This window comes from Microcaecilia unicolor, chromosome 1, assembly GCF_901765095.1.
Source record: "Microcaecilia unicolor chromosome 1, aMicUni1.1, whole genome shotgun sequence".
Classification (NCBI taxonomy): Eukaryota; Metazoa; Chordata; class Amphibia; order Gymnophiona; family Siphonopidae; genus Microcaecilia; species Microcaecilia unicolor.
Window position 1 is genome coordinate 213705841 of NC_044031.1, and position 22968 is coordinate 213728808.

At 44.1% G+C, this 22968-nt stretch overlaps 1 protein-coding gene across 1 annotated transcript in view; it reads left to right on the top strand.

Moving 5' to 3' along the window:
• Positions 1-22968, top strand: part of AOAH (acyloxyacyl hydrolase) — a 213672-nt gene that overhangs the window by 176260 nt on the left and 14444 nt on the right. The window contains exons 16-18 of the mRNA XM_030204112.1: positions 8851-9023; positions 17533-17591; positions 17686-17745. Coding sequence (XP_030059972.1) covers positions 8851-9023; positions 17533-17591; positions 17686-17745 — 292 coding nt within the window. The remainder of the gene's footprint in view (positions 1-8850; positions 9024-17532; positions 17592-17685; positions 17746-22968) is intronic.

A 22968-nucleotide genomic window follows, 5' to 3' on the forward strand; every position in this document is an offset into this window, starting at 1 on the left:
GCTGGATATGGATGGATAGATGGATGGATGGAGGGAGGGCAGGGGAGTTGCTGGACATGGGTGGATAGAGGGGAAGGCAGGGGAGAGGAGAGTTGCTGGACATAGGTGGATGGAGGGGAGAGGAGAGTTGCTGGACATGGAGGGGAGGGCAGTGGAGAGAGGAGGGTTGCTGGACATGGGTGGATGGAGGGAGAGAATTGTTGGACATGGATGGAGGTGAAGGAAGGGAAGACAGGAAGGAGATGCACATGGATGGAGGGGAGGGCAGGGAGAGAATTGTTGGACATGGATGGAGGTGAAGGAAGGGAAGACAGGAAGGAGATAGAAGAAATTCTGGACATGGATGGAGGGGAGGGAAGACAGAGGAAGGAGATGCACATGGATGGAGGGGAAGGGAGAGAGAAGAAATGCTGACATGGATGGAGGGGAGGGAAGAGAGAGGAAGGAGATGATATGAGGGAAAAGGAAGAGAAAGGAAAAACTGCACATGGATGGAGAAAATAGGCAGAAGCTGGATCCACTGGACAGTCAAGTCTGCGGAGGACCCAGCTTTTACTTACGGATGTAGAGCAAGAAATGAAGAAGAAAGGAGGACAGTAAAGAAATAAATGGAAAGGAAGCCCGGGAATCGGAGTTAAGAGGACATATAGCAGTAGAATCGGATACTGGGCCAGCATGATAAGAAAAACAAAGTCACCAGACAACAAAGGTAGAAAAAATCATTTTATTTTCATTATAGTGTTTGGAATATGTCCACTTTGAGAATCAGGTGCTCAACATTAAAAGTTTATATTTATTTACTTATTTATGGGATTTTATCCCACATTAAACATGAATTAGATTGGAACCTGGGATCATTTAATTTTATTTTTCCTGGCGAGAGTAATGCATTGCCTCCCCCCCCCCCCCCCCCCAGGCTCTCTCCCCGGCTATAGCCAGCTCTGCAATTTTGAGGGGAGGTGGGGGGGGGGGGGGGCGCAGAGGTGGACCGGGGAGAGAGCCTGTTGTTAAACATTTACCAGCAAACCACTGTCTAGTGCCCACCCATCCAACCTGTTGGCCCACCCAAAAATTGACTTCTGGCTACACCACTGGCTCAATGATTTTATTCTCAGATCTTTATACTTTACACAGTTTTAAGTTATATTTCAATTCACATAAACACCCCTACTCAAATGCTTGCAGTTTTCTTTCCATACATTCTGCCTATTAGAATAGCAGTCACCTTCTGCAGTCATGTGATTATTATTATTATTATTTATTTGTTGCATTTGTATCCCACATTTTCCCACTTTGCAGGCTCAATGTGGCTTACATAGTACCGTAATCGGCGTTAACCAATTCCGTTGTGAACAAATACAAGTTGCGAATAATATCAAGGTGATATTATGGTAGAGTGAGATACATGTATGATAAAAGACAATTGGGGAGAACTTAGTGAGGGAAAGGAAGAGTTAGGATATGTCCGTTACGATCTTTGGTTACGTTGTGTCGCAAATGTCCAGGTTTTTTATGTTGGGTCGATGGGGTATGCCCTTCTGAACAGTTCTGTTTTTAGTGCTTTCCGGAAATTCATGCAGTCGAGTGTGGTTTTTATTGCTTTTGGTAGTGCGTTCCACAATTGTGCGCTCAGGTAGGAAAAGCTGGATGCGTAGGTGGATTTGTATTTGAGTCCTTTGCTGTTTGGGTAGTGGAGGTTTAGGTATGATCGTGCTGATTTTATGGTGTTTCTGAGTGGTAGGTCGATGAGGTCTATCATGTATCCTGGTGCTTCGCTGAAGATGATTTTGTGAACTGTCGTGCAGATTTTGAATGTGATACGTTCCTTAATTGGAAGCCAGTGCAATTTTTCTCGGAGTGGTTTGGCACTGTCAAAACGTGTTTTTCCGTGTATAAGCCATGCTGCTGTGTTTTGGGCAGTTTGAAGTTTCTTTATGATTTGTTCTTTGGATCCCGCATAGATTCCGTTACAATAGTCTGAGTGGCTTAGTACCATTGACTGTACCAGGTTTCGAAATATTTCCCTCGGGAAGAATGGTTTCACATGTTTTAGTTTCCACATTGAGAGGAACATTTTCTTTATGGTGAGTTTAGCTTGGGCTCTAGTTGGAGGTTTCGGTCGATTGTTACTCGAGAATTTTCAGGCTGTCTGAAATAGGGAGGGTGTATCCTGGGGTGTTAATGTTTGTGGGTTTGTATGTGTTGTATTGGGATGAGATGATGAGACAGTGTGTTTTTTCTGTGTTGAGTTTTAATTGGAATGCGTTTGCCCATGAGTTCATGATGTTTAAGCTGAGTTTGATTTTATTGGTGATTTCTGCTAAATCATTCTTGTAGGGGATGTATAGTATGACGTCATCAGCGTAAATGAATGGATTAAGGCCTTGTATGGATAAGGCTTTGGCTAGTGGGACCATCATGAGGTTGAAAAGGATCAGTGATAGTGGTGATCCTTGTGGTACACCGCAATCTGGTTTCCAGGGTGACAATATGTTGGTGTTTGATTTCACTTGTTATGTTCTGGTGGTTAGAAAGCCCTTAATCCAGTTGAGAGTGTTACCACCAATTCCAAAATAGTCTAGGAGTCTTAGCAATATGTTATGGTTAACCATGTCGAATGCACTGGACATGTTAAATTGAAGGAGGAGAATGCTTTTGCCTATTGCTATCTCCTGCTTGAATTTGGATAGGAGAGTGAGTAGCACTGTTTCGGTGCTATGTTGGGGTCGGAATCCTGACTGTGAATCATGTAGTATAGTGAATTTGTTTATGTAATTGTTGAGTTGTTTGGTCACCAGTCCTTCCATAAGTTTGACTACTAATGGGATAGATGCTACTGGGCGGTAGTTGGTGATGTCATTTGTTTTTTTTCTTGGTGTCTTTTGGTATTCAAAATATTGACTGTTAAATAGTTCACACAACTGGCACAGTAGCAGGTAACAACTTTACATTGTCTCATTTCAAATACCTTTTCATTTACTTGAACATCTCTGTAACATTTACTCCATACAATTCAAAACAGAACTTTAAATCTTTATCATTGTGGCTTTCTGGATAACTGGGTCTACTACAAGCAAGCCTGTACTTAAGAAAATCATTAGATAGGCACATTTCATTTATGGAAAAACAAAGAAGAGAAAAATAAAATCACATGAACATCCTGTTTCAATAGTGCAAATTATTTAAAAGATGGTGCTAATTTTAATGAATTGTTTTCTTTACATCATTTCAAACTATTTTAACACGTTATAAATTCTCCACTTGCCCTAAGAAAACACATTTCTTATTACTTTCTCCTTTAGTAATTATCTTTGAAACCATGAATAAGTTAAACAAGAATCTTTTGTATTTTACTTTACAGTATATATCAGTGTAACAACCTCCTGTTATTTATTCCTATCACTAAAGCAGAAAAAAACAATTTACAAACTGTGACCTTAAAACTACAACCTTGAACTGTTAATTTAAAATACCATTTCAGTTATAGAACAACAACATTAAAAGAAAAATACTGGGGAACAAAAAAGACACAACAAAAACAACAATCATACACTACGAGAGGCAAAATAGACCCACTAACATTCTGGCAAGAATTCTACACTGACGAATGGACAATACCTACAGACTCACCCCAATGTTTCCAAGAATGGGATAACAGATGCAGAACAATACTAGACAATATAGCACCAATTCAAACCAGAACTTCACATAGAAAAAACTCAATACCATGGTTTAACGAAGAATTGAAAGAACTAAAAACACAGGTCAGAAGATTAGAAAGAGCGTGGAGCAAGAAAAAAGACGAAAACACACACAAAGACTGGAAAGAACTACAAAGAAAATACAAATACACTATCAGACAAACTAAAAGGACCTACTACAAAACCAAAATAGGACCAAACTACAAGGATACACACAAACTCTTCTCACTCGTAAAGAATCTTCTAAATACCACCAAGGTCACCTCCAACAACTCAGACACCCCATCAGTAACCAACCTTGCAAACTACTTCAATGAAAAAAATCATAAAGCTCCGACTCATGATACCCACCAACACAACGGACTAAACAAATATCCTTGAATGTCTAGACCCAAAACCTGGAGAATGCCCAGCAGATCGATCATGGACCGACTTTGACACGCTCTCATCAAATTAAATCTCATATCAGCTCGGAAAATACGCTAAATCGCAATGCAAACTAGACATCTGCCCTAACAGTCTAATAAGATCCGCTCCCAAACAATTCAAAACAGACCTCACGAAACACATAAACTACAGGCTTCAAAATGGACTCTTTCCCACAAATAAAGGAAATATCCTACTCACTCCACTACCGAAAGATGCTAAAAAAAGCACAATGGACTTAACCAACTATAGACCAGTAGCATCTATACCACTCATGACCAAACTCATGGAAGGCATAATAACGAAACAACTTACTGAATATCTAAACAAATACTCAATTCTACACGAGTCTCAATCAGGATTTCGGTCGAGTCACAGCACTGAAACTGTGCTAGTGTCCGCAATGAACTCATTCAAACAGACAATTGCGAATGGTAACAACATCCTCCTCCTGCAATTCGACATGTCCAGCGCCTTTGACATGGTTAATCATGACATACTAATACATATACTAGAATACTTTGGAGTAGGAGGCACAGTTCTCAAGTGGTTCAAAGGATTCCTGACCACAAGATCATACCAAGTAACAACGAACGCGGACAGATCACCCCCATGGATACCTGAGTGTGGAGTCCCCCAGGGATCCCCACTCTCACCAACATTATTCAACCTAATGATGATACCTCTAGCTAAACTACTAGCCAATCAAAACCTCAACCCCTACATTTATGCAGATGACGTCACAATTTACATCCCATTCATACATGATCAAAATGAAATCACCAACGAAATCAACCAAAGCCTCCAAATAATGCACACTTGGGCAGATGCATTTCAACTAAAACTTAATAAAGAAAAAACACAATGCCTTGTACTCACCTCACAACATATCACAAAAAACATCTCCACCATAATCACACCATGCTGTTCCCTTCCTGTCTCACAAAACTTGAAAATTCTGGGAGTCACCATTGATCGAAACCTTACTCTTGACACCCACGTGAAAAACACGACGAAAAAGATGTTCTACACCATGTGGAAACTCAAAAGAGTAAAACCTTTCTTCCCGAGATACATCTTCCGTACCCTAGTACAGTCAATGGTAATAAGTCATCTGGACTACTGCAATGCACTGTACGCCGGGTGCAAAGAACAGACAATCAAAAAACTCCAAACTGCCCAGAATAGGGCTGCCAGACTCATTTTTGGAAAAACTAAATATGAAAGTGCAAAACCCCTAAGAGAGAAACTGCACTGGCTCCCACTTAAGGAAAGCATTGCTTTCAAGATCTGCATGATTGTACACAAAATCATTCACGTAGACACCCCAATCTACATGCTAAACCTCGTAGACCTACCTCCCAGAAATGCCACAAGATCATCCCGCAAATTTCTCAACCTGCACTACCCCAGCTGCAAAGGACTTAAATACAAGCTATAGCATGCCACTACCTTCTCTTACATGAGCACGCAGTTATGGAATGCATTACCTACAGACCTGAGAGCAATCAACGAAACAACTATCTTTCGAAGATCTCTGAAGTCATTTCTCTTCAACAAAGCCTACAATGAGAACTTACAGCTTCACTAAGTCACCTCGCCAACCCACTCAATTATTAACAACCAACCCCTATATCTACCCTAACCAATCTCTTCCTTCTTCTTTTTCCCTTCTTTAATAGCTACACATTATTAACTGTATCTGATATCCTAAATGACAATATTAACAAATCTATGTAAGCCACATTGAGCCTGCAAATAGGTGGGGGAATGTGGGATGCAAATGCAATAAATAAATAAATAAGTTAATATTTATTTATTGCATTTGTATCCCACATTTTCCCACCTATTTGCAGGCTCAATGTGGCTTACATAGTTTTGTTATGACATTATCATTTCAGGATATCAGATACAATTAGTAATGTGCAGGGATTAAGTAAGGGTAGAAAGAAGGAAGTGAATCTGGTAAGTGTAGAAGGTGGACTTTCATAACTGGGTGGGTTGGTGATGTGGATTATTGAGGCTATATGTTCTCTTTGTAGGCCTTGTTGAAGAAATATCATCTCTTACACACATAAGGAAGACTTAACTTGTAATAAATAGTACAGGTTTTTGAACAAATTATAGGTTGAGTCTAACGTTGTGCCATTACATATTTCAATCGAAGGGCTGAATCCCCTTCTCTTTTCCTTCCTCCCACAGCAGTTGGGTGAAAGGAACACTTTACTCTTTCTTTACCTAAAAATGGAATGCCCTCATCGATTTGCTATAAGATCATTTTCCCAGCTTAGTTGATCTACCTGACACTCCATTATAGTGGAACATTAAAAAAAGAGAACCCTAAAATTCCGGGGGGGATATGTCAATTAAAATGTTCACCAATTCTGAATGTGACAAACTTGGAATATCTAGTAAAATATCATTCAGGTATAGCAACTTAATCCTTGCAAAACTATCTGTTATCTCAGAAATATTCCACTAATCTACATTGTTGCTATTCAAAGGCTATTTTGCCCTTTTTAAAATTCCTAACACAAAGGAAATGATATTCATAAAGATGTCTTGCAAAACAAATAATATTAGGGCACCAAGTAATCAGTAAAGTACACATAATAGATCTTAATCACTTCATAATTTAAAAACTCATCAAAATACATTGTTCCTGGAGGGCTATTTCTCTGGAATCTCATTTACCTGGGGTACATGACACACATATATTTCTATCAAGCAGCATCTTTACATAAGTCTAATAAGCATCTCCTTTCACTAACAACATTAGCAAAACAAAATTCTCTACTACCTGCAAAAAGACATTCAGGGCTTATCATTCCAGCTGATTACAACAGAATCTCATAACAGAGATTTCTTTCTACAACTGCATTCAGCACAGACAAAAGACTAGGAAATATAATGAAATAGTTCATGACTCAAATTGATTTCAGCCAGTCAGGGTCAGTCAACCAGTGAATACTTAGGCATAGCACAGAAAACAAGTAAGACAATGCCTCTTACTGTTACTATAATTTTCAGGTATGAATCAGTTCTTTTCCAGTCTTTTTATTGCAAGAATCCATCAGGACTTCGTTAAAACCTTTTGGTGAACCTCCGTGTCAAGCTACAGCTGATAATATGGTCCCTCGGTTTTATCTGGGAGGGCTGCCACCACCAGTAAATGATAAAACTACATCAGAAAGATTAGAGTTCCTTCTTAAATACATTAGTGTTAAAGTTTGCAACATACATGCATAACAGAAAAATGTTTTCATGAGCCTTTCGGTAATTCTCTCATTTAATGTTAAATCTGACCTTTGATTAAGCATACTGTTCAGACTCAGAACAGCTAATGGCAAGCTTTAAACTCAGTCTAATCCAATTATCGTTTATCTTCAGTCTTCAGTGTTCTGTATGAAATGGATACGGTGTAAAACTTTCTCTTGGTGTTGAGCTGTAAAAAGAATACAAATCCTAATGTGACAGGCAAAGTTGTATCCTTGGCTGGCCTTTACAAGCTTAGCAATACTGTTTCATATGGACCAGGCAAGAAATAGCACATAGTCCTCTGCAATTTTTCTGGGCAAATTTGAAAATTTGAGATTGTATTGTACTTTAAGTATAAATCACATCCCTCCTCTGCTGTCATGTATTGGGCCTAGAAAAAAGCAGTGGATTTTTCCCACGTCCATCTTAATAATAGCTTATGGACTTTTCTTTCCAAACCTATTTTAAAACCCACTAAGCTAACTGCCACATTTTCTGGCAACGAATTCCAGAGTGAAGAAATATTTTCTCCGATTTGTTTTAAATTTACTACTTTGTAGCTTCATTGTGTGCCCCTAGTCCTAGTATTTTTGCAAAGAGTAAACAAGCGATTCATGTCTACCCGTTCCACTCCACTCATTATTTTATAGACCTCTATCATATCTCCCCTCAGCCATCTTTTCTCCAATCAGAAAAAGGTTTTAAGGGGTCATGAAAACATCCCCCTCCCCCATAACTATTTTTTAATGTATTTTTTGTTTTGCTTAGGGCCTATTTGGGGCTTTTTTTTTCTTAAAAATTTTTTCATTTACAAGTTACACTTATAAAACAGAAAACTGGCAGATAATACATTTGCATATTAATTTTGGGGCTTTTTAAAATTTTCTTTTTAATTCATATGGATTTTCATTTTATACTTTGTATTGCTTTGCTCTTCCCTCATACCCCCAAGTTATAAAATTCATATGTAATAAAAACAATGCCCCAAAAGGTTAAAAATTGTAAAAGTTATATTATTCACATGCATGGAATCATATTTTCAAAAGTCTCTAAAAGCAGATTCTCATAGTTCTGTTGTAAAATAAAGCTAAAGGCCACAGTTGAGTATCTCAGTTATCAGAAGCCTAAAATTTAAACAGAAGTAACTTTCAAAGGCTTGAGTAAAGGGCCAGATCTTTGTTATCTGAGGGCCAGACAATGACTTTCAAAGCATATATTAATGCAAGAAGGATTCGTGAAGCGGGGGTAATGCACGAACAAGCCTTACTCTGAATTTCAGTGCAGTTTTCTTACCAGAGACAGCATAGAACTGAACTTTTGCTGATCTTAAGATACAGACATATGTTTAAGAGATCACTCCCTCGCCCTCATTAATAACTGTCCTGTTATTTATCAAACCCAGAAAAGAATTATTTGAGAATATTTTTCTCATCCTATTTCTTTCTTCCTTTTGTTTTTATTGTAGGTATACAGACACGCTGGCTCACATGACTTCACCAAAGGATTTGCATGATGACGTCATGAAAGTTCTCAAGTATCTAAACTCTCGTCTTCCAGACGGAAGCCATGTGATTTTGCAGGGCTTGGCAGATGGGCGCTTTTTATGGGATCACTTACACAACAGATATCATCCCCTTGGTAAGTTTGTGGAACCGGGCATAGGCAGCGGAATAGGGTGGGGCCACTTGGGCCATGGCTCTGCAATTTTTGCCCAACACAGCATAAGCAAGTAGAAAGCTTGGCAGGAGAGGGAGGGGATTGGTTTATTTCACCCCTTCAACCAAAAAAATATTGTACTTCCCCTGGAACTGGGGTTTACTCTTATTTAGTGTGACTTTTACCTGTCATAGCAAGCAGTGCACCGGCTAGAATAGACAGAGTTATTACAGAGATAAAACATGCTGATGATTTTAGGGAATTTTGACAGCTAGGTATACAGCCAGTGGTGTATTGGAGCCGGCTCACACCGGCTCGCAAGAGCTGGTTGTTAAATTTTTTAACATTTTGCGAGCCGGTTGTTCAGGCAGGGCTCTCCTTCCCGCAAGCCTCAGGGTCCCGGCACATACCTAAAGGCAGCCACCCTAGTGGTCTAGTGGATTCCTCTGGGCAGGAAAGATCCCCAGTCTCTCCTGCCCGCTGCCGGCGCTGACCCTCCTGCAGCCACATCACTCTAAAAATGGCTGCCGAGACTTCCAGTGGTAGCCTTGCGAGACTTTCACTGAAGTCTTGCGAGGCCGCTGTTGTAAGTCTCGGCAGCCATTTTAAAGAAGATGTGGAAGCAAGAGGGTCAGCACCGGCAGCGGTTAGGAAAGACTGGAGATCTTTCCTGCCCCGAAGAATCCACTAGACCACCAGGGATTCTATTTCATAAATAGAGTAGTAATTTGTTATAAATTGTAATCAGTGTGTCATTTGGAGGGGCTGGTTATATAGGGACACTCTAGCACATGTTATATTCATGCATAGATTGTTTTTTTTTTTTCTCCTGGTAAAGGACCACTAAAACAGACATCATGTTATGAGAATCAGGTGCTCAACATTCAGAGTTTCTATCTATCTATTTATTTACTTATTTATGGCATTTTATCCCACATCAAACATGAATTAGATTGGAACTTGGGAGCATTTAAAATCTTTTTTTTTCCTGGAGAGAATAATGTATTTCCTTCCCCCCTCCTTTGTGTGCCCCCTCCCCAAATTGCAGGGCTGACTATACCCAGGGAGAGAGCCTGTTGTTAAAATTTTACCAGCACACCACTGTACAGCACTGAAAGGTTATGGGATAGGACATTGCATGTAACTGTGTGACTCAGCAGACACACAGGCAAGAATAGGAATGCCAGGACAAGTGTTATGGAAATATTACCCATGCTGTAAACAGGTGCAAGATGGTTAGGGAAGCCCAGTGGCGTTCCTAGGGGCGCTGACACCCGGGGTGGATCGCTGATGCGCCCCGCCCCCCTGGGTGCAGCCCCCCCACCCAGGCAGCGCAACCCCTCCCCCTGGCGAAGGGACACCCCCCCACCCGAGTTACTTCCTGTTCCGGGGCAGAGGGAGCATGGAAACGAACGACGCTGACCGGCGCGCGGCACCCCCCTCAGCGGCGTGCACCCGGGGCGGACGGCCCCCCCCCCTTGGTACGCCACTGGGGAAGCCAGTGCTTAGATCCTAGCTTGGTGGCGGAAACACATGATAGTGTTTTGCTTCTTTGGGAGATCTTTTCAGTAAAGTGTCATCTGTACTGGGTTAACAAACGGCATTTAAACTTGGAGAGGAAAAGGCTGGCAAGCAAGATGGGTATTAATATTCCAGTACAAACTACTACTACTACTACTACTACTACTACTTAACATTTCTAGAGCGCTACTAGGGTTACGCAGCGCTGTACAATTTAACAAAGAGAGACAGTCCCTGCTCAAAGAGCTTACAATCTAATAGACAAGTGAACGGTCGGTCCGATAGGGGCAGTCAAATTGGGGCAGTCTGGATTCACTGAACGGTAAGGGTTAGGTGCCAAACGCAGCATTGAAGAGGTGGGCTTTAAGCAAAGACTTGAAGACGGGCAGGGAGGGGGCTTGGCGTAAGGGTTCAGGAAGGTTGTTCCAAGCATAGGGTGAGGTGAGGCAGAATGAGCGGAGCCTGGAGTTGGCGGTGGTGGAGAAGGGTACTGAGAGGAGGGATTTATCCTGTGAACGAAGGTTACGGGCGGGAACGTAAGGGGAGATGAGGGTAGAAAGATAGTGAGGGGCAGCAGACTGAGTGCATTTGTAGGTAAGAAGGAAAAGCTTGAATTGAATGCGGTATCTGATCGGAAGCCAGTGAAGTGACCTGAGGGGAGGGGTGATATGAGTATATCGGTTCTGGCGGAATATGAGACGTGCAGCAGAGTTCTGAACAGATTGAAGGGGGGATAGATGGCTAAGTGGGCTGACATATTTACTGGTGGTGACCAGAAGAGAAAAGACAGTGAGAGATCTCAGCAAGGGGAACCAAGAGCAGCATAGCCCCGAGAAACACAGGCAGAAGTGGAAGCATGTATCGTCCAACTCACATGCCTAGAGCAAAGGAACGGGGAGCGATGTGGACCTGCAAGGGGGGTTGGAACGAAGGAAGAGAGGTGCTGGACCCAGTGGCGTTCCTAGGGGGGAGGTGGGTGCGGTCCGCCCCAGGTGCACGCCGCTGGGGGGGTGCCGCGCGCCTGTCTGCTCCTCTCGTTCCATGCTCCCTCTGCCCTGGAACAGTTTACTTCCTGTTCCGGGGCAGAGGGAGCATGGAACAAACGAAGCCGACAGGTGTGCGGCACCCCCCCCCCCCCCAGCAGGTAAAAATGCAGCCGGGGGGGGGGGGGGTCGTTTCACCGGGGGGAGGTGTCGTTTCGCCGGGGGGGGGGGGGGAGAGGTGTCGTATCACCGGGGGAGGGGCGCTGCACCCGGGGGGGGGCACATCGGCGATCCGCCCCAGATGTCAGCCGCCCTAGGAACGCCACTGGCTGGACCTATGGAAGGGGTTAGGGTTAGAGGGAAGGGAGAGTGATGTTGGACCAAGGAGATAAAGGAAGAGGGGGTCAAATGCTAAACCCACAGTGGGAGAATGAACCAGATACGTAAGGGGGAGAGAAGAGAGAAAGAGAGGAGATGGTTGGGGTGGGGTCAGAGAGGAGAAGGACACATTGGTGTGGAGGAGGGAGAAAGGTGACTTAGAGAGGTATATAGAAACAGAAGGGAGATGATGGGCACTGGGTGGGAGCATGGGGACAGGGACACAGGTGAGATGCTGTATTGGGATGGCATGTGGGCACAGAAGGGCAATGCCTGATACGGGGGTGGGGAAGGAGATATGGGAATAGAGATACAATGGACACGGGAGGGGGGAGGGAGATATGGGAATAGAGATACAATGGACACAGAGGGGAGATACCAGACAAGGGGGAAAATAGGAACACAGAAGGGAGATGCTAGGCATGGGGTTCATGGGTGCACAAAGGAATGATGATGGATAGGGGAGATGCTAGACAAGGAAATATAGGGACGCAGAAATGGGCGATGGATGGTGGACTTAGAAACAGAAGACATGTCAAATGTACAGGAAAGACAGAGGGAAGCAGAAACCAGAGACTGGGACCAATATGATTTGAAAAATAAAATGACCAGACAACAAAAAGGTACAAACAATTATTTTTATTTTCTATTTTATGATTAGAATATGTCAGATTTGGCATGTACATCTTGCCAGAGCTGGTGTTAGACATGACTGGGGCCCAGGGAAGAAATCTGGGAGAGGAACCCAAAGCCCATTACCAGGCTGCGCCTTCTTCAGCTTCTGGCAGGCTTGGGGCTCTCTGTGGCCAGAGAGCCAAGCACAGTTGCCCTAGTTGCACCCCCTCCCCCCAAACATAATCCCTGGCATGTGCTATCTTTATATTTTGTACAGGAGGAAATGCCTTTCTTTCTTGTTTCTCTAGTGTTGTACTAGATGCAAGGGTCTGGCTTCTTGAGGTTTCAGTTTAATTTATATTTATAGAGTTTGTGTTCACTTATTCTGTATTTGGCGTTTGTGTTCTATGTGTGTGACCCAGAAGTATTCTGTTATCATTAAGTTTCTATGTAGCATTCTGAAGTAATTTGGCTTGTTCAGTTTTCTCGATAGATGTATCGATATTTTAGGGCCCCACTGTAATATTTGGGGCACTACCTTTTCATAGGTGTGATCCTTGTTTTGGAAGTTAGTGCTGGCATGATAGATTTGCTCTAAATTCTGAGTGACTTTTTGTTTATAGATTTTTTTAAATTACTTTACTGGAGGAGTGGCCTAGTGGTTAGGGTGGTGGACTTTGGTCCTGAGGAACTGAGTTTGATTCCCACTTCAGGCACAGGCCTTGTGACTCTGGGCAAGTCACTTAATCCTCTATTGCCCCATGTAAGCCACATTGATCCTGCCATGAGTGGGAAAGCTCAGGGTACAAATGTAACAAAAAAAAATGTCTTAATGAGATTACTAAAATTTCTTTGTATGGTGAGTTTTATGGGGAAATGTCCTTGTTCTGCTCTGCATCCATTGTTGATGGAAGGCCAGAAGGTTCTCTGGATGCGGAATGTATTTGGCTTCCAAACCATATGTGTGTTGGAGGACTGTGGCTCAATGGGGGCTGAAGAGTGTAGTCTCTTGTACTTCCCTTAGCTCTCAATTTGCCACTGAAGCCTATACTGCTACCCTCATTGAAGTAATTGGGAGTGAGGTAGAGGTGGAGCCAGGGGCATAGCCAGGCTTCAGCAGGAGGGGGGGGTCCAGAGCCTGAGGTGAGGGGGCACATTTTAGCCACCCCCGGCGCCGCCAACCCCCCCCCTGCCATTTGTTACCCCCCCTGCCGCCACCACCACCTTTGACCCCCCCCCCCCCCCCGGAGCCAACCCTTTCAAACCCCTTTTCCCGCCGCCGCCAACCCTCCCCCACCACCGCCGTCATGTACCTTTGCTGGTAGGGGTCCCCAACCCCCGCCAGCTGAAGTCCTCTTCTCCGGCGCGGCCGTGTTGCTGATCTGCAAGGGCAGGCTTCTGTTTCTGTGAGTCTGACGTCCTGCACGGAGGGGGAGGGTTGGCGGCGGGAGGGGGTGTCGAAGGGGTTGGCAGCAGGAGGGCCAGGGCCAAATCTACGGGGGCCCATGCCCCCATGGCCCTACATAGCTATGCCCCTGGGTGGAGTATGGGGTGGGATAGGGACAAAGCATGAGTGCATTAGGTCACTGTTTTATTTCTCTTTCAAAAAGTTGGCAACTTTAATGCCCACCCATCCAACCTGTTGGCCAATCCAAAAATTGCCTTCTGGCTACGCCACTGTCTCATAGAAATTATGCTTCCCTTTGAAAGTCTGGGCCGGAGTGAGGAAGATCACTGGTACAAATGTACCTGTGCATATACTAAGTGAAGGGAAGTTTTCAGCCCAGGGAATTTACCCTGTTAACTATTAAATTACTCGGGCAAATTCCTTTGAACACTGATCTAATACTGCCTCCACTCTGACTATTTTCTTTCAGAAGCATTAAAAAAAAAAACTAAAATATTTTATTTTGCTTTTTCCATTTGTGAACCTTTTTTCACATGTAAAACTTTGTAAATTTGTATCTTGGACCCTTGCCCTTAAATCTCATTCTTTTGGGCAGTCCACCTTTGGAATCTCTGGTTTGTATCAGAGGTAACAGAGAGTGAAAATGATTTGCCCAGCTTCCCTGGTTCTGATCCCACCGCTGCAGAGTTGCCAGGTTACCCAGTCCAGGAGGGAGACTTTTTGGCCAGTCCTGTTTTTGAACTTATGTTCCAAGTCAGTGTTCTTTTAGTAGCCTCTGATATCATCAATTGAAATCAGCACTTCAGGTCCCATAATGTACCAGGATAGGGTTGAAGAAATCCAGAACTGGCTCAGAATTTCCCCCCTGAAACTGGGTAACTTGGCAGCTCTCCTTCTCTACCCATTAAGCCTCTTCGTTCAAAGCATGTGCTTCCATAGTTCCCATGCTCACTCACAAACTGTTACTGCTATCATACCCACAGCTAGGCTCTGCACTTTCCCTGCTACTGTACATCTGGAGAGGTGAAATAATGGTGGGGGGTGGGGTGCCCGGTGGGGGTGCACAAATAATATGTTTGCTAGTGTCCAATATAGTGTTAATCAAGCCCCGGCTGCGAATATCTAGTAGCACTATAGAAATGATTAATAATAGTAGGAATCGGCAGTTTCTGTGATTTTTCCATGTAAAAGTTAATGTATGTGAGCTGATATGTGTTGTTTCTCAGTGCACTAGTGATTTTGTATTTATTTATTTATTGCATTTGTATCCCACTTTCCCACCATATGGCAGGTTCAAAGTATGAGGTTCACAAAACAAAACTGCATGTACACAAATTACCACGTAGCACTCGTTTTTCCCCAAATGAAATTACATGCATTATTAAGCATTTTTGTGCATGTCATCCAGTTTGTGAGCTCATTTACATAGCTGTGTATTGGCCTCATTGCATGCAAAAAAAAGGAGAGGGAGGTCCAATTTTATATCATTCCTGAATTAGATCAGATTTTAACAGGAAGATAATGGATGAAAAGCTGATCAAGAATTGAAAGCTTAATGCATGCAAATTAGGAGAAAAAGCATGAGATCAGCCACCACTACAGAGAGAAGAATGAGTTTCAATTAGTTAACCAGATGGAAAGAAGAGCCAAGGAGGGACAGATTCAAATAATGAGAGACATTGACAGAGCAAGATGCAGCGCAATAAGGGGCAATGTTCTGGCTGTTCTTAAAGTTATTTCTCTCGTAGCCATGAGGGGAGACCTTAATGTTCTCTTTCTTCTACACAGACTTTGTCTTCAGAAATGACTGTTTTTCATTCCTTGAGTCCATTTTGTTACCGCAGCCCCCAGAAAAAGAAGCAGTGTGTTGTTCTATATGAATTTCCCTCTCCCATCTGCAGGGTCAGGTGTTAGTGCTATGGATTAAACAAGAAAGGGAGGAGTGAAGTTAAGAGTCCTGATATGCTTTGGTGACAGCAGGGGCATAGCCAGGAGGAGTCCGTTATAAGGGGGGGGATCAAAGATGGACTGAGGGGGCCAGGTATTCTCTCCCCCTCCCCCATCCCTCCCCGCTGCTGCTGCTTCTGCCGCTACATTAAGGCATACCTATGTTGGCGTGGATGCCAAGCCTCTCCAGCCGAATAGGTCTCCTGCGTGAGTACCACCTGTGTTGCCAGAGCAGCACTCAAGTCAGCAGCACATTACAGTGGCCGATGCCAGCTCTCTTGCACATGCTCTGTTCAGTCACTGAATTGAGCATGCATGAGAGAGCCAGCATCAATAGCTGACGTGCACCTGCTGACTTAAATGTTGCTAAGACAGCACAAGCGGGACTCACACAGGAGACCTCTTTGACTCTCACCCCCCACCCACCCCCAAATGGCTATGCCACTGGGAGACGGAGATTCTTCAGACCCTTTCCAACCCAGTAATATTAAATTATTGTAATCTGATCAGGCCTATTTCAATCTGAATGACCCCAGTATGCAAGTAAACTACAGGACAGCACGAGCTGCAGGTCTGGTGGATTAGGAACGTCAAACCAAGCAGTAGGTGTTAATAACCAAAATAGTGATAAATAATTTTTGCTTTTACAGCCTGCTATATTGTAATCTGTAGGAAGATCAGCGCTTGTTTGTTTTTGTTTTTTTAAACTAATGGTATAGATAAGTGGAATGATAGCATTCAAGAAAATAATACGATTTGAACCTTTTAAGGGTAAGCCTTCAGGGGGCTGTTATTAGGAGGGGGTGGGGTGGGGAATGGGTATGAAGCGTTATCCAGCTAGTGCTAACTGAATAATACAGATATTTCTGCATTAGGAACAGGGTTAGCACACAAGAAAAGTCCCACATTAAAACACGCTAAACTCATTTCCTAACACATTGTAGTAAGAGGGCCCTTAATGTTGCACGGCTGGTTGTAACAGTGGCATAGCTACGGGGGGCCACGGGGGCCTGGGCCCTCTCAAAATGGATCCAGGACCCCTGGTTTGGCTGGCAGGGGGTCTCCAACCCTCGCCAGCTGCAGCGTTTCTCCAGTTCCGCTCTTCTTACATTGCCTGCCCTGCTTCCCTCTCGTCGCATGCAATAATTTTATTATTATTATTATTTATTATTTAATTTCATTAAAATCGAGCATGTGCAACATGAGGGGAAGCAGGGCAGGCAATGTAAGGAGAGCAATGCTGGAGAAATGCTTCAGCTGACAGGGGTTGGGTACCCCCTCCAGCCAAGGTATGTGGTGTTGTGGCAGGGGGGAAGCAGAGGGGAGTGGGCCAAAAGGTGCACCCCCCCACACACACTTTGGGCTCTCTTCCCCCGCCAACCCCCCACTTCCAGGTCTGACTATGCCCCTGATTTGTAATACACTGTTTTTTCTTGTTATTTTTTTTCCCATTTGCTTTCTTGACACGCAAGTTCTCTTTTTCCAGATTTGTATTTTTTCTTCCAGTTATATGAAACATGATTTCATTAAAAAAAAAAATATTTGCACCTGAATATATTTGACTATTGTCTAGTACAAAGTTAAGAAAAGGTTTTAACTAAGAAGGAGTGCAAATAAACTTAGTAATCCTATTTTGCAGGTCAGTTAAACAAGGACATCACTTATGAACAATTGTACACTTTCTTAAGTTGTATCCAGGTGAGTGTGTGCACTTCAGTGGAAGGTGTTAGATTTCCTCAGTCCGTTTCTTTAAATTATCATAATATATTTATTCAGCTTTCTTTGGCTGCAGTTCAATCCCTGCAACGGGTGGATGTCTCTAAATGAAACCCTTCGCAATCTCACCTCACAGGTAAAACTATGTTAGCCATTTTTTTTTCTGGTTGCTAAGCAAGTTTCCTGTATTGACATCTGCTGGAACTAGGAGGCAATTTTTAAATAGTTTATAGTGCTTACAGGCCTGCAGGTATATTATATCCATGGGTCTGCAAGCACATTTTCAGAAGGGAAACCCACGTAAGATTTCCCTTTGAAAAATTGGCCCGCATGGGAATGGGGCACCGCTCTATGTACACGTTTGTAAATGCAAATGTATACATAAAAATTCCTTGGGGGGTGAGGGGAGGGTTCAAAATGGAAGCCCGCTTTTATGCCTCAGACACATCCCAGGTGTATTTTATGACCATATAGTAGAACAGCTGGTGAGGTCTACTGAGGAGACCCTCCTCATTTTAGGGGAGTGGGCAGTGGCTCGCAAGCCAGGCCAGGTTAAGATGAGAAACATGTGTGCTTAGACTGCTAGATGGGTGAAGATTCTATCATCTCACCCCCAAGTCCCGCTCTTCCTTTGCACACTGAAGCACTTCACCCCCTATACTGTACCATCCCCTCAGATTTTTGTGACCCAAGTGCTTGACCCTGCATTTTTGGGGATTAAACCTTAGTTGCCAAATATCGGTCCATTCCTCTAGCTTCGCTAGGTCCTTCCTCATACCATTCACACCCTCCAGGGTGTCCACCCTGTTGCAGAGTTTAGTATCATCCGCAAAGAGACAAACCTTACCAGACAGCCCCTCCGCAATATCGCTCACAAAGACGTTAAAAAGAGCCGGCCCTAGGACCGATCCCTGTGGTACTCCTTTTTCTTCAGCGCAAGCTCCATTTACCACTACCCTCTGTCTCCTACCAGTCAACCAATTTTTAACCCAATCCGTTACTCTAGGTCCCATACCAAGGGCACTCAATTTAATAATCAGTCACCTGTGCCCGTGTCAAAGGCTTTGCTGAAATCCAAGTATACCACATCAAGCCCCCCCCCCCCCACATCCAACTGTTTGGTCACCCAGTCGAAGAAGACAGTCAGATTCGTCTGAAACGACCTGCCACTAGTGAAGCCATGCTGCCTCGAGTCCCGCATTCCATGTAGTTCAAGAAAGCTCACAATCCTCCTCTTTAGAAGCGTTTCCATTAGCTTACTTACCACCGAGGTCAGACTGACAGGTCTGTAATTCCCAACCTCCTCCTTACTTCCAATCTTGTGCAGAGGAACCACATTCGCCCTTCTCCAGTCTGCCGGGACCACTCCAGTATCTAAGGAAGCATTGAAGAGGTCCGTCACCGGAGCCGACAGAATTTCTCCGAGTTCCTTAAGCACCCTCGGGTGTATCCCATCAGGCCCCATCGCTCTGTCTACTTTTAGTTTGGCGAGCTCCTCACGCAGTCCTCCGTAAATAGGTCTTTGTCTACCATAGATCCATCGCCTTTAGCCTTTGTTTTCTGCAGCCCTACCCCCGGTCTTTCATTCATGAACACAGAGCTGAAATAATCGTTAAGCAGTTCAGCTTTATCCTTATCATCTTCCACATATTTCTCTCTCTCAGCTTTGAGCCTCACAGTGCTATTATGGCCCTTCCCTATCTGAAAAAGGTCTTGTCCCCCAATTTTACCGTATTAGCTATCTTTTCTTCCATTTGCCGCTTCACTTTCCTGATAGCTTTTCCAGCTTCTCTTCACTTATTTAGGTATTCTCTCCTGTCCTCATCTTTCTGAGACGTCTTGTAACTTGCAAAGGCTAGCCTCCTTCCCCTTATCTTTTCAGCTACTTTATTCAAGTACCAGAGAGGCTTTCTTTTCCTCTTACTTTTATGTAATTTTCTAACATAAAGGTTAGTTGCCTTTAATATAGCTCCTTTCAGTCTTGTCCATTGCTGTTCTACATCTTTCAGCTGTTCCCATCCCGCTAACTGTTGAGAAATTTCCCCATCTCAGTTCCTTTGAAATCCACAGAAATGCCACAGAAAGGTCTAAGGAAAGTAGTAATGTTTCCTGTCAGTTGTAAGACTAGTTCAAACAAAATCAGTGAGAGCTAGAAGAATGCAGGGGCACCAAGAGACACAGCCGGGCCTGGGGCAGGACCGCACCCCCCCTCCCCCCCACACACACAAACACACTCAGGCAGTAGCCACCGCTGCCTCTCCCAGCGGGCTGCCCCCACCCCCTTATCTTCCTCCATCTGCTCCTCCCTCGGTCTGTTACTCTCCATTTTCTGTGCTGGGACCCGGGTTATCGTATTAACACAGTCACCCGGGTCCCGATACACAGAAACAGGAAAGAGACCGATTGAGGGAGCAGAATCTTCTGCCTGCCTCCAGAAGCCTTGCCAGTGTCAGGCCCCCCTTGGTGGAGGCTGGGCCTGGGGGCAGGGCCCCTCTCGGTGGCCCTGTTTTCATGAGGCCTAAAGCTAGTCTTCCAAGGATATAGAGCATTTGTTTTGTCAAGGAAGGAGTGAAGTTGATGAGCTGCCAACTTCTCAGTGTGTTTGTTGAGAAATGGAAAAAGATAGGCTGAATAATTGGTTATATCCGCTGGGTCTGCCCAGTCTTTCAAATATGACTGCAGTTTTCCATTGCTTCCAAAGCTTGTACAAACTAGAAAAAGAAGGGAGTAGTGGATCACAAGATTGCTTCAACGGACAAGTTGTAAGTAGATCCATTGGGACAGCTGAGGAACTCACTTCCGATAACACTTTAGACAGTTCAAGGTGGTTTGGCAAAGCTAAAAAAGCTGCTCTGCCTACAAGGACAAAAAGAGAAAATTAATGCCAGTAGGAGTTGGGTGATGGCATGGTGAGACTGGAGAAAGCAGGGAAGATTGAAAAGATAATATATTTTATTAAAGGCATTTGTGAGATCATCAGCCGTTAAAGTAGAAGTTTCTGTTTATCTTTAGGAAGAATTGGTTACCTGGCAAAGGCTCTTAAAAATCCTCGAAGGATTTGTATCTCTTTTAGGTAGATTAAAAAATAGACTCTGCTGGCCTGAATGACACATTTACTATAATTTCACAATCTCGCTAGGACAAATTTGAGCAGGGGAATAAAGTGAACCACACATGAAAGATTTAGAAGAAAAGGAACAACATTTGGCTTAGTCCCCCACCATTGCAGGAACCCTTGAAGTCACATTTGGTCCAGGAATGTTTAGATAAACCTATCTCCTAGAGAAAAGTACTCCTGGCCATTAACCTGCTTATTTTCGAAAGAGAAAAACGCCTATAGTGCGACCTAAATCGGGAGATAGACATTTATCTCGCAAAGGCGCCCAAATCGGTATAATCGAAAGCCGATTGTGGGCGTGTCCAACTGCACTCCATCGCGGAAACGAATAAAGTTGACGGGGGTGTGTCGGAGGTGTGGTGGAGGCGGAACTGGGGCGTGGTTATCAGCCGAGGAGAGATGGGCGTCTTTAGCTGATAATGGAAAAAAAAGGCATTTTTACCGCGATTTTGGGTCACTTTTTTTGGACCCTTTTTTTTCACGAACAAGTCCCAAAAAAGTACTCCAACTGCCCAGATGACCACTGGAGGGAATCGGGGATGACCTCCCCGGACTCCCCCAGTGGTCACTAACCCGCTCCCACCAAAAAAAACCCACTTTAAAAACTTTTTTTCCAGCCTGCATGCCAGCCTCAAATGCCGTACCCACCTCCTTGACAGCAGAATGTGTTTGATCCTGTCACAGCCTTTCCCTGGGTCAGATGTGGCTCTCGGGTGCACTACAGGGTCACATCAGCATTGCATTGTGGTGGGTGTAGGGTATTGGGCTCCGTGATTTCATTAACTTGTGTTACAGTCTCACGATGTTGGTAGTTGGTAGGCTCTTCTCCCATGGTGCTTTTCCCCCTGCCTACTGGGTCAGAGTGTGCCCTGTTGTGTTTCCTGTTGTAGTCCATGCGGTAGTGGCCATTTTTGTAATCCAGTTTTAGTTCCCTTTCCTGTGTTAGCCACGTTACAGAACTTAGTTCTTCCCTTGAATGTGGCTGAAAGAGGGCATTGTACAGCATTCTGCCAGCTCTGACCTACTGCTCATTTCAGTACCAGGGAGACTCGTTGCCAGTGGGGCACAACCTCTGATCTGCAGTTAACTGTGAGTAAACGCGGTTATTCCAATAAAGGACATTTTCGGAGATATTAGTCTTCAGGTGTCAACTGGTGTGCCAATGTTATACAGCAGCAACAAGTCCTAGAGGCCTGCGTGTATGCAGGTCCCTGGAGCACTTTTAGTGGATACCGCAGTGCACTTTAGCCAGGTGGCCCCAGGCCCATTCCCCCCCCCCCCCCCCCCCACCTGTAACACTTGTGCTGGTAAATGGGAGGCCTCCAAAACCCACTGTACCCACATGTAGGTACCCCCTAAGAGCTATGGTAGTGTTGTACATTTGTGGGTAGTGGGTTTTGGGGGAGGGGGGTTGGGAGCTCAGCACCCGTGGTAAGGGAGCTATGCATGTGGGAGCTTTTTCTGAAGTCTACCGCACTGACCTAGGGTGCCCAGTTGGTGTCCTGGCATATCAGGGGGGCCAGTGTACTACGAATCGTGGCCCCTCCCACGACCAAATGGCTCAGATTAGGACGTTTTTGGCTGGGCGTTTTTAGTTTCCATTATCGCAAAAAAAAAAACAAACGCCCAGCTCAAAAACGTCCATTTTTTTCGAAAATACGGTTCGGCCCGCCCCTTCACAGACCCATTCTCGGAGATAAACACCCATGGAGGTAGGCGTTTCCGTTCGATTATGCCCCTCCACATCATTAAAATCAGGGAAGAGCCCTGAGATGGATGGTTCATTGCTAAATTTTAAGAACGTTTTGGTAGGCCCGTTGACAAAGCTGTACAGCCTCCAGGAGAGGGCAAATTTCTTTCGCAGATAATGAGACTTGGAAGTATCACTATAATCATCTTGTCTCCATCTATATATTTCTGCTCTTGGCCCCTCAGCTATATGGTAAACTGTATTGTAAAAAAGTGACTTTTATTTTTTTTTTTCTGTGTGTTATAAGACAATTATGGATTTAAGCTCCACCCCTGGCCCCACCCCATAACCCCGCCCCCTTTAGCCTCCCCAAACAGTTGGGCCACCGACCGCCTATGTGCAACTAATCTAACATACAAGACAGGAAGAAGGTGGTGAAAATAGAACAAGACTATGATTAGGAGGGATTGCTTGAGAACACCATGACTTCCAGCCTAGGGAGTTAGTGTAAGGGGAAAGCCTGTGTAAAATAGCAGTTTTTAAGGGCAGTT